The following is a 16,282-nucleotide window of genomic DNA, read 5'->3' on the forward strand; positions in this document are numbered from 1 at the left end:
TGCTATACATATTATCTTTTTGTTACTATGTCAATTCCACTGATATTCTTTCTTCAAATATTTGTTCAAATGTCACCTTCTCAATGAAGCCTTACCTGAACACATTCCTACTTGCATCTCTCTCTCTATATATAGCATAGTATGTAAGTGTACCACATATTATTTATTATCTGATCTTTGTCTCCCTACCCCTACCCACCACCACAAAGATAACTTCCATGAAGACAGATTTTTTTCACTGATATATATCTCCCATCCCCTAGAACAATGTCAGGTATATCAGTAGGTGTTTAATAAATCTATTTACCCTCACACTTATAAAACAAATACTATGGAGGAAACATATAGTATCCAAATGAAATAATTTAACAAGTGAAAACGTATTCAATAATAATATTGAAAAATACTTTCATTTTAAAATTGTTTCAAGTAGTCATAAAACATTTTAAAGGGGAAAAAAAGGTTTGAAAATTAAAGCATTTTCCTATTGTCCTACAAAATGAGGTTATCCCTTATAGACTAATTCCCTGTAAGTTACCATTACTTTAGCTTACTTAATAATTTCAATCATCATTCCTAAACCCCTCCACAGATCTGTTCTGCCTCTTTGATCTCATCTGTAAGTATTCCCTATTCAACTCACTAATCCAGACTGGCAACTTTAAAGTTTAGCAAAGCAGGGAAAAGTTACCTTGCTTCTTCTATGGCTCCTTCTCCCAATATATTCTTTTTATAAACCTCCTAATATTATAATCTTTCCTACTTTGTTTTTACCATTCAATAGAAAGCAAAAAGCTAGTTTCTATTGAATGTTATACTCCAAATACATTACGCTCAGTGATTAGTCAGACTTGTTATTTTTAACTGCTATGTTTATAATTTTTACCTATTAAAAAATTAAACAAGATTTGTCTTACCATAACTTTGATATGTACTTGGCAAGGTACTGAGAAAATAACTTTGGGAATTTACTAAGTGCCACCACCATTCGGATTATGGCAACTGTACTTCTAAACATATTAAAACATAAAAACCCAATAAAGAGTAAAATAGTTTCTACTGCTATTACTGATAAATTGATACTTGATAGCCATTAGTAAATCACAATACTAAATATATTAATAACATTAAGGTGGGGAGGTTAAGTCATACTAGAGATCACACTAGACATTCTAAAATCAAACTACACAAACTGTTGATATGAGAGAATGCTTACAAAAAAGGAAATGTGTTTAAATAACCCTTTTATCCAACAAGTTATTCTTCATCTACTATTTTACTTTCTAAATAGCTACAATTCTGCCATTATCAGAAGAGCAACTGCGGCTTCTAAAAATCCAACTTCAAAATCCAAGTCATTTGTAAAGTTACGGTTAAGATGACTCTAGGCCAATTCTTTATAGACACGATTTTGTACTCCTAAAAATGCTAAGGTTGTAATTTTGAAAAAAACTAGCATAATAAAAACTGCTATAGAACCTTAAAGTTTCCAACTGTTTTTATGTCATAAATTATCAGATTAAGTTTGGTGGAACTCAATGAGGGCAAAACCTCCTTATAGAGCCAGCATTTCAAGAATCAAATTGATTCTTTTTATTCTTATAAAAGCTAGGTGACTATCAAATTAAATTACTTTCTACCATATATCCCTGGAGAACAACATGGCCCAACACACACGTCCCACTTAATCTAGTTCAAACGAGTAACGTAACGTGAGAAACTGCACTGTGTAATTCCTTTATTTTCTGCATATTAGTTCTTTACCAACACTACAACCATTAAGAACACAATTCCAAGTACTGTACTTTTTAGTTTGGGGCAATCACAGTCTACAGACTCATTTACTTATATTAGACAAGATTAACCTCATTCAAAACTTATTGCAGTTTATAAATTCACAAAAATACAGAAATTGATGCAATTAAACAAAAACTTCAGGATCTCATTTTTCAAATTCTTAGATTGTAACTTTTTCTGCAGGCTATAATTGCCCGCCCTATGATCACCAATGGTTAAGGTTCAAGTTAACTACATCAATTATCAGCCTTTTATATCCTTAAAGAAAATTTAAAATTACAACTTACCAAAAGGTTTAGGGTTTTCCAAATTTCAAATATTTGCTTCCCCTCCCCCACCGCCTTCAGTTAGACATTTCAAATAAACTAAAAATAATCACATCTCACCTGCAACATTCAATAGCAATCACTTGATGTATAAAATTTTAATTATGCCCCCAGTTATTTTAAGACAAAAAAATGGCTGCCTATCTGTCACAAGTTAGAAATACTACATTTAAGAATTCAACACGAGGGTTTCAAGTTTCCTCCAGTTTAGGCATTTAAACCTTTGTGCTTGTCTTGTTTCAGGATGTTATAGCATTGATATTTGTATTACACATGTATGTACCTTAAAATGTAAAATACTAAGAATTAAATTTATGGTGGAGCCTTGAGAATTTTAAAGGAAACTAAAATGTTCTGAGATGTATCTGTCAGCTTCATTTCTAGATACTTCTACTAGTGAAAGAGAACTTTATACTTTAGTTGCATTTTTTAATTCAAAAATCCTTCTGTACCATCAGGAGCCTACAACATAGCACCTTTGCTCATCTGTTTTAAGTAAAATGTCGTTTTACTTTGAATAATTTTTTTTTAGCCTTATGCTTCTCATACATCTTTGGTAAAAGCTCCATTATACAATATGGCCAAAGCATGAAGGGCCAATATTGTCCGACTATATACCATGAAATCCCGCTCAATTTTAGTTTTCAGACACCCTCATAAAACCTACATCTTTTCCTGTATACTGCCTTTGCAGTCTACATTTCTGAGATTGCCTAAGATTAATTCCTTGAGGATCTCTAAAATTAATCCTTAAGGCTATAGAAGAACCAGATGCCGCTTCACAATTCTGTATCAGGCATTAACATTTGGTTCAAAGTATTATCATAGTGGTCTCAATAATCTAGTTACTGGTCCTAACCATTTAAGCAAGTAATCTTGTTAGGATCTGGAAATCACCACTGGGCACACTGCTTACACTTGAAGAAAAATAAGTTTACATTCATTGTCATTTATCTGTAGGTTCTTACTCTTCATCCAACTTCCCCTTTGTCATTCCTCAAGTTTACACATCATTCATTCATCACATTTCTTTCCTTAAAGGAGATAATGTATTACTGAACCAACAAATTATCTTTTTGCATGAGTTAATCCTACAATCAAACAAAATTAAATATCTTTTTTATAAAACATCTTTTCCAGTGCTCTAATTAATGGAGGTGTGGACCACTCTATAAAAGACTTTTATCTTCAATCAGTTGCTGTAATGTGAAAACAGGAATGCATATTTTTCCAACTAGGTAAAAGGTGCATATAATTTGAAGTTAAATGCTTTATTAATGAACAAAGTAAACATTCTAGTAATGTTAAAACTATTGGTCTTAGACATTTGAAACATAATAATAAAAGCATATATTCCAGTTTTACCCAAGTCACTTAAAATATCTACAAATATTTCGACTGTGTGTGGATATACCATCACTGCTCCATTTTCTGGAGTTTTTTAAAGTTAAAAGAAGGAAAATGCAGCAAAGTTGCTAACCTTACAGTCACACAAATCTGTGTTCTTGATGGGTTACGATTTCATATTTTTATGCAGTTTGTAAGTTAGCTACGTAATGGGGAACTTGAGTTTAATCCCTACTCATGCATGATGTTTCAGAACTTTATAGCTGACATTTCAAAGAACTTCTTATATTACCTGTTTAACATACTGATGTGCAACTGGAACATATTACAATATTACTCATTATTTGCCTTGGTGGGCTAAGTTTTCTATATTGGTCTTAGATATAAAAGGTCACATTTGAAATTACTAAGTTAAAGGTAGAACTCATAAAGGAGGGAGAAGGCCTTAAATATAAAAGACAAACGGCAGTTTGATTAAGCAATAATTTTCAGTTTACTAGATGAAACAGACTTGCAACATAGTCTGCATGAATGCAAAATAAGCCATCTACAGCAAGTGATAAGGAAATTGGGCAAAAAGGGAAAAAAGCATACATTGGGAAAAAAAGATTTTCTCGAAATAAAAAAATCAAACCATTATTATAAAGGACTTTACCAAGAAATGCTATATTTCCCCTATCCCATTTGCTGGAAGTCAACAAGAGCATCTAGCACTTTGTGTTCATGTCAAATGTCAGATCAGAGCATCTTAATGCAAAGCAAAAGAAAAAAAGAAAAAAAAAAACTAAAAGGAAACCCCTAACCCCCACCCAAAAACCGTAGAACAGTAACTCCAGAGTTCAAATTCAAAAGAGAAAGTGGCAATTGAAAGAGGTGATGGTGGCGATAATCCTATGAATGGGTTTTTGATTTCTCTCCTTCCGGGGGATGGGTGGAGAATGCTCATTAGGATTTGTAGTTAGAGGTTAACCATGTGAGCCCCTCATAGAGTCCGTCCCCTGAGGTGGCACAAGAAGGCTGCACATACCAGTTCCTGTCCCGAATCCGGGTCAGGCCCAGTTTCTCCTGGATCTCATGGGGTTTCATGGCATCAGGCAGGTCCTGCTTGTTGGCGAAGATGAGGATTATGGCGTCCCTCATCTCCCGGTCATTGATAATGCGGTGCAGCTCCTGGCGGGCCTCGTCGATGCGGTCGCGGTCGGCGCAGTCCACCACGAAGATCAGACCCTGGGTCCCGGTGTAGTAATGCCGCCAGAGCGGCCGGATCTTGTCCTGGCCGCCCACATCCCACACGTTGAACTTGACGTTTTTGTAAGTCACCGTCTCCACGTTGAAACCTACGGTGGGGATGGTGGTCACTGACTGGCCCAGCTTCAACTTGTACAGGACTGTTGTCTTGCCGGCCGCGTCCAGGCCCAACATGAGGATCCGCATTTCCTTGTTCCCGAAGATCTTGGATAGCACCTTCCCCATTGCGTCGGAGGAGCCGGGGCCGGGGGCATTCAGGTGTCCCGGGTACCCTAAGCCAAAACCGCCGCCGCAGCCGCGAAACCGAAACGAAGCCTCCCAGCCGCGAGGGCGCCTGTGCGGCCTGCGTGGGAGTTGCCTCCTCGGGGCAGAAGCCCAGGCCCGCCGCTCACTCGGGCATCACCGGCCACACAACTTGATTCCTCCAGTCGCCGCCGCCGCCGCCGCCGGGGCCCTGAGTCTGCGCCGGGAGAGCCGCCGCCCTGCTGAGGCGCGGCCCGGCCCGGAACTGCCCTTCCCCCCGCAGGCGCCGCGCGAGCGCCGCTGCGGTTCCCGCTCCTCCGCCTTCTCCTCCCTCCGGAGCGAGAGACTGCGGCCCTCCGGACCGGCCGCCGGTCCGCGAGCACCGGTCTCACCACCGACCCAGGCTACCCGAGAGGCAGCGAGGCTCCGGCGCCTCGTCAGGTCATTGATCCTCGCGGGAACTCGGTGCGCCGCCTGCAGAGACACAGAGAGGGAGAAGCGTTACTGCCGGAACTCAGAGGGGAGCGGAGGTCGAGGTGGCCCGCCTTTCCAGCTCGGCCCGGGAGGTTACCTCCAGCCGCCGCCCCGAGCGCGGGCTCGCTCCGGCCTCCACCTCCTCCTCCCAGTTCTGCCGCCGCCGGAAAAGGCGCCGAGGAAACCGCCTCACTTCCCCTCCCGACCACGCAGGCGCAGCACGGCCCGACCGTTCGGACAAGAGCGACCTCTGTAAGGAGAGCGCCCGCGCGCCAAGCGTCATGGGCGCCACGCGCAGAGTGGGCGGAGCTACGGCGGCTCTGAGGGCCTGCAGGTGCGGCCGGACTGCAGACCCGCGAATCTCGGACTCGGATCCGCGCCCACCTGTCGCTGCTCTAGCGTCTCTTCCCCTCTCAGCTTTCCCCTCCCGCGCTCACTCCTTCAGCACCCCTACTCGAACGAGACGAGCGAAAACACCGGGGAGCTGCACACGGTGGGGCCCTCGGGCAGCCGGTTCCCTCAACGAACGCCTCCCCCATGCTGCTTCCAGGTCTCTTATCAGACCTCGTTGCCCGCCAGATGCTTTGAGAGTTCCCTCCATCCCGCCCTAGCTTTCGCGCTCCTTCGGTCTACCAGGAAAGCCTTATCTGCTGTTTTTACCTTTCCCCTAACCCCTCTTTGGCTTCCTTTATTCCTTGCGCTCTGTGCGTTTCCTGAAAGACATATGGGAGACAACAGTTTTCGTGAGGAATTTGCCAGTCAGTGTTGTCCTTTTACTGGCTTAGGTTTGTTCTGAAGCCCTTTTTGAGTGTTTGAGCACTATATACATCTCGTCAGGACCAGCCCACGTTTCTTAAAGATTACAATATTATCAAGAGTTCTTGTGCCTTGCCGCATTTTCAACTTTTTAGGTGATTTTTATTATGTAAATATTTCGTCCTTTTAGTGTATTAGTAGAAGCTTCTCATCCATCCACCCATTCTTAACTTTAAGAGGTATAGATGATATAATCTTAGCATAGGATTTAAAATCAGAAAGACTAATTACTTTTGTGGCCTGTAAACTGAGTTTAATACTGGCCTTGCTCTCTGCACCTCATTTGAGGGTTAAATAATATGTTTATGGAACACTTTAGGAAAACTTTGTATCAAATAGTGGTGGTAAAGTTAGGCTTCAAGTTAAAATGAGGTAAAAGCTTAAAGGAACCAAGGGGAGGAAAATCATTTCTTTTTAAAGGAAGGTGGTGTAACAGCATACAGTAACATACTTTTTATTTCATAATTCAAGAAAATTTGATAATTGTAGATGGGTTAAGTGATAAGCTTCATTCCTGAAATAAACTAAAGTTATTAATATTCGGACAATGATTGAATTTACTTTCCATCTGCCTTACTATGTACTTAAGTCTCCAAGACTCCTGTGGGATAGGTAGCATTAATATGGTCCCTTTACACTTGTGGAAACTGAGCTTTCCAAGAAATTAAATGGTTTTCCCAAGGCCTCACAGCAACTGATTGTGGGGCAACCTGATTCAGAGACCTGTGCTATAGAGCCCCAGCCACAGAGCTATCCTTCCCTGGGAAGAAAGCCCCTGGCAAAGAACCTCACTTACTTGACATCTCCACATAGCTGGCTCTCTTGGATGTTCTCCCTGGTGATGTTTCTCTCAGCTGAGGCAAACAAGAAGAAGCCCTGCCTTTCTCCTGTGTCCTAGCATCCAGAAGGGTCAAATAGAGGCTGGGGAATGAGCTGGCCTTTCTTGGGGAAAGACAGATTACCTATGTCTCTGTCGCCCCCTCCTGCCCCAAAGGAGAACTTCACAGGACTACAATCAGGGAGCACCCTCAAGCCCAGTGCAGGCTGGAAAAGGGGTCAGGAGCAGTGCTTCCCAAGGCATCCATGAAGAAGGACCAGGGCATTTTTTTAAACTTCCAACCTGTCTGGGGCTAATACTTTTTGTACAATTTAATAAAAATGAATTAGTAAATGAAATGCTTCAATGTGACAATTTCAAATTGCTATAAAATTTTCTAAATGCTTGCTCAAATTCTCAGTAAATATTTCCTGTACCTGTCTGCATATGAACAGGTAACAATAGTTTGTGAGCCAGCACAAGACCAGAGATCACACTTCGAGTAGCGCAGGTGCAAACAGCCACTAGGCAAAAGGCCACCCTGAAGTCACATTTCTTGGGCATTGCCTCAGCAGAGGGCAAGGACTCCTGCACCATTCTGAGGACTTGGGTCCTGCTGCTGACTTAGGGAGCAGCTTGGGACCTACAACTGGAGCAGAAGGCTAAATTAGGCCTGAGAGAGCCCCAGGGACTGTGCCCAGAATCCAGGCCCTGGGCTCTGATCCCCCTACCTGTGAGACAGAACAGCAGGGAAGCTGATGCTATCTGAGCAAAGGAGGCCTCTGGAAACAGCTCCTTCCACTGACAAGCTGGCAGGTGGGGGGTAGGGGGTTGTAACCTGATGTGGGGCAAGGATGGTAGATGCTCTGGGTTTGATTCCAAAATTAGATGGCCACATCACCTTGTCACTCTGAGCTTCCTCTTCCAAAATGTAAAACAGGAGAGGATTGTATGCTCTCTTGAGTCCTTGTAAATCTAACATGCTGTGCTTGCTCTGGAAGATCTACTGCCTGCCTTCAGGGAGGGGCAGCAAGGCTAATGCACCAGGAAGAGGACAAACCAGACTGAACACAATGGAAATGGACAGTAGTTGTGCATTGCAGGCTGCCTCCAGGGCTTCTTCTTCGAGGACAAGGAGGATTCAGGGCTAAAGAGACCAGAAAAGGAGTAGGGAGCAAATACGTTATCCATTTGGGTTAATTTAATTGCTAGACTGGGCATCAAGCCTGGTGCTGTTTCCAGCAGCTAAGGTAGAGAAGCAAGTGTGGTAAGTCACAGAACTCTTATTATAAAAGAGGCATGGCTACTAATTCCTCAGAGGATACAAACTTTTTCCTGGCCCTAAATTTTAAAAAAAGTTTTCATACGTGATCTTATTTAGGGGACAGTAAAGACACTGCAGCCTCCACAAGTTTTACGGCAAAAACAGTTGTGGTTTTCATGTGGCTATTTCTTCCAACAACCTTGGAGGAAAGCCAAGGGCACATCAAATAGCACTGCAGCTCAGTAACGTTCTTTTTAGTTTTTAGACAAGAAATGAACTAGAGCATATTAAGAGAAAAAGTCAAATGTTCTAGGTAAATTATATAGGAGGTGAGGCCATATTAAAGTACACTTGGGGATGTGGTTCCATAGTGTAGCGGTTAGCACATCTGCTTTACACGCGGAAGGTCCTGGGTTCGCGCCCCAGTGGAACCACGGTCCATGGTCTACGGTCATGTCACCCTGAACAAGCCCGATGTTTGATCTTGTAAACTAAGCAGGGTCAGGCCTGGTTAGTACTTGGATGGGAGACCATCTAGGAAGATCAGGTGCTGCAGGCATAAATAATAATAATAAAGTACACTTGGTTTTCTCTTGGCTAAGTCACTGGTGGACACAAAAACATGCCTATCCTTTCCAAGGTGTGGACTGACTTGCTCATCCCTGGTCCTATGGTCCCATACCCCTGCCTGCCTGGCTCCCACACCATGGCCCAGGGGCACTTGGGTAAAAAGAGGCCAATTTTGCCAGTCCTATGATTAGCCACTGTGGGGCAGCACTCAGCCAGCATCTGGAAAACTTTCAAAAATTCCCTTTGTAAGCAAAGCCATCTAGCATGAATGCAATTCTACCAATCTACTAATTCCATTAATCTTGAAAATCTCATATTCAGCTGCGTCCATAAATACTTAAAGGATGTAAAAATTAAACAGCTGTTCCAATAGCGGGTTTTATTTCTCAGATTCTCTTTTTAAGTTTTCAAGTGTTAATGTTATGAGACAGCAAAGAAATGCTAATATTTTTTGAAAAGAAACTGTGCTAAGTCTTTTATATGTACCATTCATTTAATCTTACAAGAACTCTGTAAGGTATCATTATCCTCCCGATGCATATAAAGTTAAACAGGGACCTCGCCTTCTTAAGTGCCTCGTCTAAGGTCACAGCCCTATTTAGTGGCAGAATGGGATTTGAATCAACCTAGGCAGTCTGCAAAGAGCACTTGACCCTGCATCCTAAAAGACCTTTGGGATCTCACAGGTGGAAGAAGTCTCTAGTCCACACTCCTTCCGAAGCAGACATTGTCTTCTCCATCCCAGCCTCAGCCTAATACCCCAAAAGCTTTCCCTTATTTTCCTTATTTTGAGCTCAAACTGTCTCAAAATTGGCCAGAGTTCTTCCCTCCATAGCTACTTGGAATAAGCTGAGTTTCTCTTCCATACTAAAGTCCCTCCAATTTCTGAAAAATTAACAGTCCTGTTAATTGTGGCTCCCCAGTCCCCAAGCAGCCCTGTGGCAGGAACGGAGTCATTATTCCCAATTTACAAATATGTTCCATCCTATTCCTGCTGGTTAACGGAAGTGCTGGAATCTCCTGACATAGAGGTTTCACAAGAGATTAGTCTGCTTAATCCACTAACCAGCACTCGAAACCGCGATGCGGCCACTAAACCAGATTTGAAAAGCTATTATTACTAGCCGGACTACTGCTAATGGGCATGCGCAAACCACCACCAGCGCTCCTCGAGCACCTGCGGTGGTCAATAGGCCTCAGTGCAATTGAGAAGTTCGGCTTCTCTCGGCCATACTCGGGTTCTAGCCCCGCCTATGATCCCACCCCCTTTTCTCATCGCGGACGTTGATTGGCCAGCGGTGGGTTAGAACTGAGCGCGGGAGCACGACTCTCCTGCACCTGTGCCAGTTCAGAAGCTTGGTTCTTTGTAAATGAAAGGCCGACGTGAGCTGAGGGTGCTTCATCCGGTCACCTGGCCTCAGTCTCCGAACTTTTATGCATCTTTTATCCTAGGCTTTGTGGACGTGACCGGGGAGGTGACACATCACCGTGTCCAGAAAGAAGTATGTGGGCTCAGGGACGCCCTGCCTCGGTTCTACTATCCCACCTGATGAGAATTCCCGGTTCATCAGTAAGGCCTGACTCGGGCATCACCCGAGGGAATCTCCCGACACCCTCGCGTTACGTCTGTGGAGCCGGGTCCTGCGGGTTTAGGATTAAAAAGTGAGTAAGGCCGAAACTTGTACCAGTGTCTTGGCCTTCCACCCTCGTCTGGGTCCCTTGGTTCCCACCACAGGACCTGAACACCCACATCTGTACCTGACAACCTGGAAGGTGCGTACTAAATATGAATGGAATGAATGAGGCTTGTGGTGGGGGCAGGACAGATTATCTGCCGCTGTTCGGCGTACTACAGTGGAAAGAGCATTTGCTAGTCCAGGGACGTGGATTCCAGCTCTGGCTCCGCTAACTGCTGCTGAGCAAGTTTCTCCTCCTGTCGGGGCTCCGATTTCTTCACGCGTAAAGGAGAAGTTGAAGTCTTATTGAACGCCAACAATGAGCCAGGCATTGTGATAAGCACTAGTGATACAGGTGAGCAAAACAGACAGCCCTGATTCCTGAATTTGCCATGTGAAAAGATATTGAATGATCTGTCACAAACACATAATTACACGTCTACTTTAAGTAGTATGGGGGAACGTAGAGCAGAGATTTACTATAGCCCGAGGTGGGTTTCCTAGGGCAGGGAAAAAGTAAACTGAGATAGGACATATTAAGCTTATCTTGCTGTAGTGGACATCTGCAATTGTATTGTTGAATAACTACTTGATAATATCCCAATTTGCCACTTAATTTTCAGCTGTCTTGGATGCTGTTTTCCTTTCTAATTTTTTTACCCAGACTATTTCCTCAACAAAGTGTCAGTATTCTCTCCTTCTGACACTTGAGTGCTAAGTGTAAGGCATTCCTGTTGTTAACTCTGAGGCAGGTACTACCATACTGATGGGGAAACTGATGCAGGGGGGAGGGAAGGAGCAGCAGCACAGGAAAAGATGCTGCTAAGAGAACAAACTTTGGAAGCAAAGGCTGATTTTAACCCTTCCACTCACTTACTGGTTTGTAACCTCAGGCATGGTAACCTCATGGGGTCTTGACCATGGGACTGCTGTGCAGAATGATACAACACACTTGAGATTAGCAGTGCTGGCCCTCAAGTTAGCTGATGGATGAGGAAGTAAAGGAAAGGGAGGCACTTAACACGTGGGTCAATTTCAGGACACATTTTTTGCTTCACAATGGCCCTTTTCTAATACGAGAAAACTCCAAAATTTGGACAGTAAAACATGTATATGCTTTTCCTCAGTGTACCCTCCCCCTTTTCAAGGTCCTTAGTTCACTATTCTTTTTTATGTTTGCTTCATACATCTTATTTTGGAGCCTTATTAAAAGGGTAGTGTTCTGTAATTACTGAACTTATCTGTAGTTTTTCACTGCTTAGGACATTTTCTAGTTGATAAATCTGAGATTTTTGCTATTTTTAAATGCTGCTTTACATTCCAAGCCATCTCGATGTCCACGTTTCTCTTGGGTAATACCTTGAAGTGGACTTTCTGGGTTCTATGTTCATTTTTTCAAGATACACCAGCCATATACCCTAAGCAGTTGTAGTAACTTACAAATGACCCTGTACAATGGAGTAGAGCTAGAAAGTCCTGCTTTTCATCAACTCCTGAATCTCATGCCTCATTAAATGGAGACAGAAGGGCAAGATGTCCTAAGTGCCTGGCACATCACAGGTGCTCTGAACATACAATAATCACATTTTATAAATCCAAGTTCTACAGTGCCTTGGCATTTTTAAATGATCCAATTTCCACTTCATACCATTTGTTCCTTTTTCAAAGGAGTTGGAATTCTGGTTTTGTCCATTTTCTGTAACTGGGACTTAACCTGAATTTTCCTTACTCCTTCAGTATTATTGAACTAAACCAAGGATGCAACAGTTAATATGCAGTTCTCAATGCTGCAATAATGTCCAGCTTGTGTAATATTTCCCATCATGAGATGGTGGCAGAAGAAAAAGACCCCAGCTTGTGTCATAGTATAAAACGTTGAAAGCCAGAATTACACAAGTGAGACCACCTCTACATAGCACACCCCCAGACACTCAGCAAGACCAACAGCAGCAGAGTTCAGCTTTTTATTGAACATATTACAAAAGAAGCTTAGTCAAAAAGACCAAAGCCCATGTCATCATCGGACTCCTCAGATTCTTCTTTCTTTGCTTCCACTTTCTTCTCCTCAGCTTAAAAAGAAAAAAAGTTACACACCTGTCAGTATTTCGAACTCCAAAGAGCTCCAGGCCCTCCAACTAACATGGTCAGAATACCCTAGGACTTCCCTCATCAAGCTGCCTGTGGTTTTAGGAATTCCATCAGCTTTTAAATCTTCACTCCTCCCTCCAATACAGTTTCCTACCTGGGGCAGCAGCAGTGGAAGGGGCAGGACCTCCTGCTGGTGCAGCACCAGCTGCTGGAGCAGGTCCACCAGCCCCTACATTGCAGATGAGGCTTCCAATGTTGACATTGGCCAGAGCCTGCAACACAAAGGCATAAATAGGCAAATGCTCAGTTGTCCTTTTGTTATAGAATTCACTCAGGAAAAAAGTACCCTTTTTAACATAGTGATCAATTCCTATCACTATATATTTCTCTTCTTTCATTCTTTGCTGGAGTCTGCCAGTGACAGTGTGCTACTTAGATTCCAAAAACTTAAATTAAGGCAACCCAAAAGCTATATTAAATGTAAATATCACAAAAAAACTCATTTTAAATCTCATACTTGCATTGCTGTATTTAAGTAGTAGGGTACAACTAAATATATTCCTTTTATAGATGAGAAAACTTGCCCCCAAATGCTGGCTTGTTAAACTCATTTCCTTAAGCACTTAAACGAGGATTCTTTCCACAGTTCCAGGTCTCCTTTTGCGAATTCAATTTTCTCGGCTAAGTAATTCTAGTACTTTTTCCAAGATCATTTACTAAAGATATAAGTACAAGGTTTTCAATCTTTCAAAGCGCTTGCAGGATGCAAGGTGAATAGTTAAGAGCCTATACGGCTCCACTTGCCATAGATTAAGTTCCTTGGGTAGGAAGCCTTGTCTTTTATGTCCCAACTCAGTAAGTGGTCAATAAGAGGCCACCACACCCAATTTCCATCAAAGCACACTATCATACTTAAAGATTTGCTTGGGTAATATGGGAGTTGTCTCCTGAGTGACACTTTTTTAGAAGTAATGACCTGGTTATCATACTTTTACCATGGTTTGAGAACAAAAAGAGAAATCAGAGTCTGAGATCAAGAAAGGAAAGATACAAAGCCAAGACAAACTGAAACCTTCATTAGCACCTAGAGATAGAAATGTGAGGAACTATCACTTAAGATTTGGTCCAGTGGAATATCAGGCCTTATGGCGCTTTTGGATGTTGATTATTACCACCTTAGTAAATTAGTAGGTCTTCCCAAATCACCTTGCCACCATTACCTTACCTTTGCAAACAAACCTGGCCAGAAAGGTTCAACATTTACACCCGCTGCTTTAATGAGGGCATTGATTTTATCCTCCTAAAACAAACAAAATACCAATAAATCAGATCAAAATGTAGCTTTCTAAATGTCTCCAAAATACTGCAAATTGAAAGTAAATCACTCAAAACGTGTACAAAACCGTGTTTATCCAGTTCAAATATTTTATCTGTATTTTGTGTATTTACGATGATCATTTCTTAACTCTTTTTCCACTGTCATGAGCAAAAAATACTTCTGCTCCTGTGTGCCAGGCACCTTACAAGGTGGTGAGTTCTCTGCCATTTCAGAGGCTGGAACTTGCCCAAGTCATACAGCTATTTTAAGTTAAGAGTCAAGGATGGGAGGTGGAGCAGAGCTCATGTGCTCTCCTCCACACCATGCAGCCTGGCCCCATAGGGCCTAAGTGGGCCAAAGAAAGTCAAGGAAATCACATCAAAAAGATAATAGTGTTCTGGAATACATATTATGTGCGTATTAAGTTGCCCACGCGCCACGCAATTTTCTCTAAAGGCTTTCAAAACCACAGCGCGCAGCCGCAAATGTACTCCAGCCCCTCCCAGGCAGGCACGTGGCCCAGACCCCAGGCCAACCTGCACGTGAGCCCACCTGATGATGGTCTCCCTGCCAGAAGCCACTGTGGGGGTGTTGATGGCCCTGTCTGCGGCCGGAAGGGCCTGACTGACTGGGAGGGCGGGGAATCTGCCGTCCGCAAGCCGCCGCCCGCCAGGCCCACACTCACCGTGACCGTCACCTCATCGTCGTGCAGGATGAGGGCCGAATAGATGCAGGCGAGCTCTGAGACGGAGGCCATGGTGCAGGCGGTGCTGGACAAGCGCTGCCGGGCGCGGTGCTAGTCGCCGGATGAAGTGAGGGCCTCACCCCAACGCGGCCTTAGCTTCCTCGGAAGGACAGAGCACCTTACCGGCAGCTGAGGAAAGGGGCAGATGCGCCTGCGCGCCGCTTCTTATACCGGCCACGCGGGCCAATCCAAGCCTGCGCCTGGCGGAAGAGGCGGAGCAGAACGACCCACTGGAGGCGCTTGCGCACAAAGCGCGTCTCGCTCATTTGTTAAATTAGTAGCCAGCCACTTGTGTTGATTCTATTGATTTGGGTGAAGTTCAGGGCGCGTAAACGGTAAAGCCTTTTTAAGGAAGAAGTTACCTAGGTATATAGACGTCACCCTAGGTACTGTAGCTCGTGTAACGCTATTTAGACGATCATTTAATGACATCCCAGCTCCACCCCCTTAACCCCAAGCAGGCAATGTGACTGCTTGGAGGCCCCGTGCTTAGCACAGCGTCTCAGGTAAAATAAGTGAATGTAAGAGGAAATGAGAAACTTGCAACATTACAGCAGTAGCATTTAAGCGCCTATGTCCCAGGTACTGAGCCATACGCTGTAAAGTTTTAATTCTCCCAGCATAAGAGGTAAATACCATTATCTCCATTTTATAGATGGCAAAATTAAGATGTAGACCTGGTAACTAATCCAGGATGACTGCGCGGTAGAGCCTGGATTTGGAATCTAGAATCTTTAAGTGCCCTTTGTGTGTGCGGAGAGGGACGGGGATTATGAGTAAGTTTTGCCTCCACCCGCCCCCGCCAACTCCCCTAAGTATAAAAGATGTATTAGGAATGAAGGGGAACTTTCCACTTCAACTTCAATTGCAATAAGGCACCCAGTGATTGGATGAAAATGACTTTCTCCTCGCCTCCAAATTGGCCTCTCTCTATCCCATCTGTTGGTGTACCTGGTTCTTCCATCAGCTTGGCCGGACCTCTACAAATTTTCTGTCTCCCTTGTGTGTCCAGCCTGTTTTGCTCTCTCCAGTCCCTGTACCCCCTACCCCCGCAACCTCATCACTAAAAGTGGGGTGGGGCCGACTCACTGGCTCCCTTGGATCAGAAAGTCCCCTCTGAGGTCCTATCTACCTACTTTCTGAAGCATTTGAAAGTAAAAATCTTAGATGTTCTAGTGTAATGTGCAGAGACATTTTTGTTCAGTTATGAACGACCAATTAATTGTAAGTAAAAGGGGAGAGAAAAAAAATGGATTCATGCTGCCATGCAAACATCATTCTACTTTTTGTATATGGATTTAACTTAGGTATATCAAGAATTAAAATTTTCATTCTTCGAAATTTATGAATGCTCTTAAGTCAATTGAATTAAGTAAAAAAAGGGAAGATTCCAGGTCAAACACTGTGTATTAAGGATTGTCCATGGGCCATGGTATTCCAGCAGGTTATACATGTGGGTTGGAGTAAGATTCCTGATTTTGACAGGGGAAATATCCACTTTTAAAGCCATTCCTCTCTGTGCTAAACCAAGTAGCCCCAATGTGAGGGAAACT

The 16,282-nt window shown here is 43.3% G+C and overlaps 2 protein-coding genes across 2 annotated transcripts; both read right to left on the reverse strand.

Annotated features, from left to right (window-relative positions):
- Positions 1-1,721: 1,721 nt before the first annotated feature.
- ARF6 (ARF GTPase 6) lies at positions 1,722-5,692 on the reverse strand. The gene is made up of 2 exons (XM_039865191.1): positions 5,533-5,692; positions 1,722-5,435 (listed from the first exon to the last, which is right to left on the reverse strand). The coding sequence occupies exon 2, from the start codon at positions 4,941-4,943 to the stop codon at positions 4,416-4,418; it is 528 nt and encodes a 175-aa protein (XP_039721125.1). The 5' UTR covers positions 4,944-5,435; positions 5,533-5,692; the 3' UTR covers positions 1,722-4,415.
- A 6,836-nt stretch (positions 5,693-12,528) lies between these two features.
- On the reverse strand, positions 12,529-14,887 carry RPLP1 (ribosomal protein lateral stalk subunit P1). The gene is made up of 4 exons (XM_039865192.1): positions 14,670-14,887; positions 13,892-13,966; positions 12,821-12,938; positions 12,529-12,647 (listed from the first exon to the last, which is right to left on the reverse strand). The coding sequence occupies exons 1-4, from the start codon at positions 14,739-14,741 to the stop codon at positions 12,568-12,570; spliced, it is 345 nt and encodes a 114-aa protein (XP_039721126.1). The 5' UTR covers positions 14,742-14,887; the 3' UTR covers positions 12,529-12,567.
- Positions 14,888-16,282: the final 1,395 nt, after the last annotated feature.

The sequence above is a fragment of the Pteropus medius genome, unplaced genomic scaffold (assembly GCF_902729225.1).
Source record: "Pteropus medius unplaced genomic scaffold, Ma_sr-lr_union100, whole genome shotgun sequence".
In the NCBI taxonomy this organism is placed as follows: Eukaryota; Metazoa; Chordata; class Mammalia; order Chiroptera; family Pteropodidae; genus Pteropus; species Pteropus medius.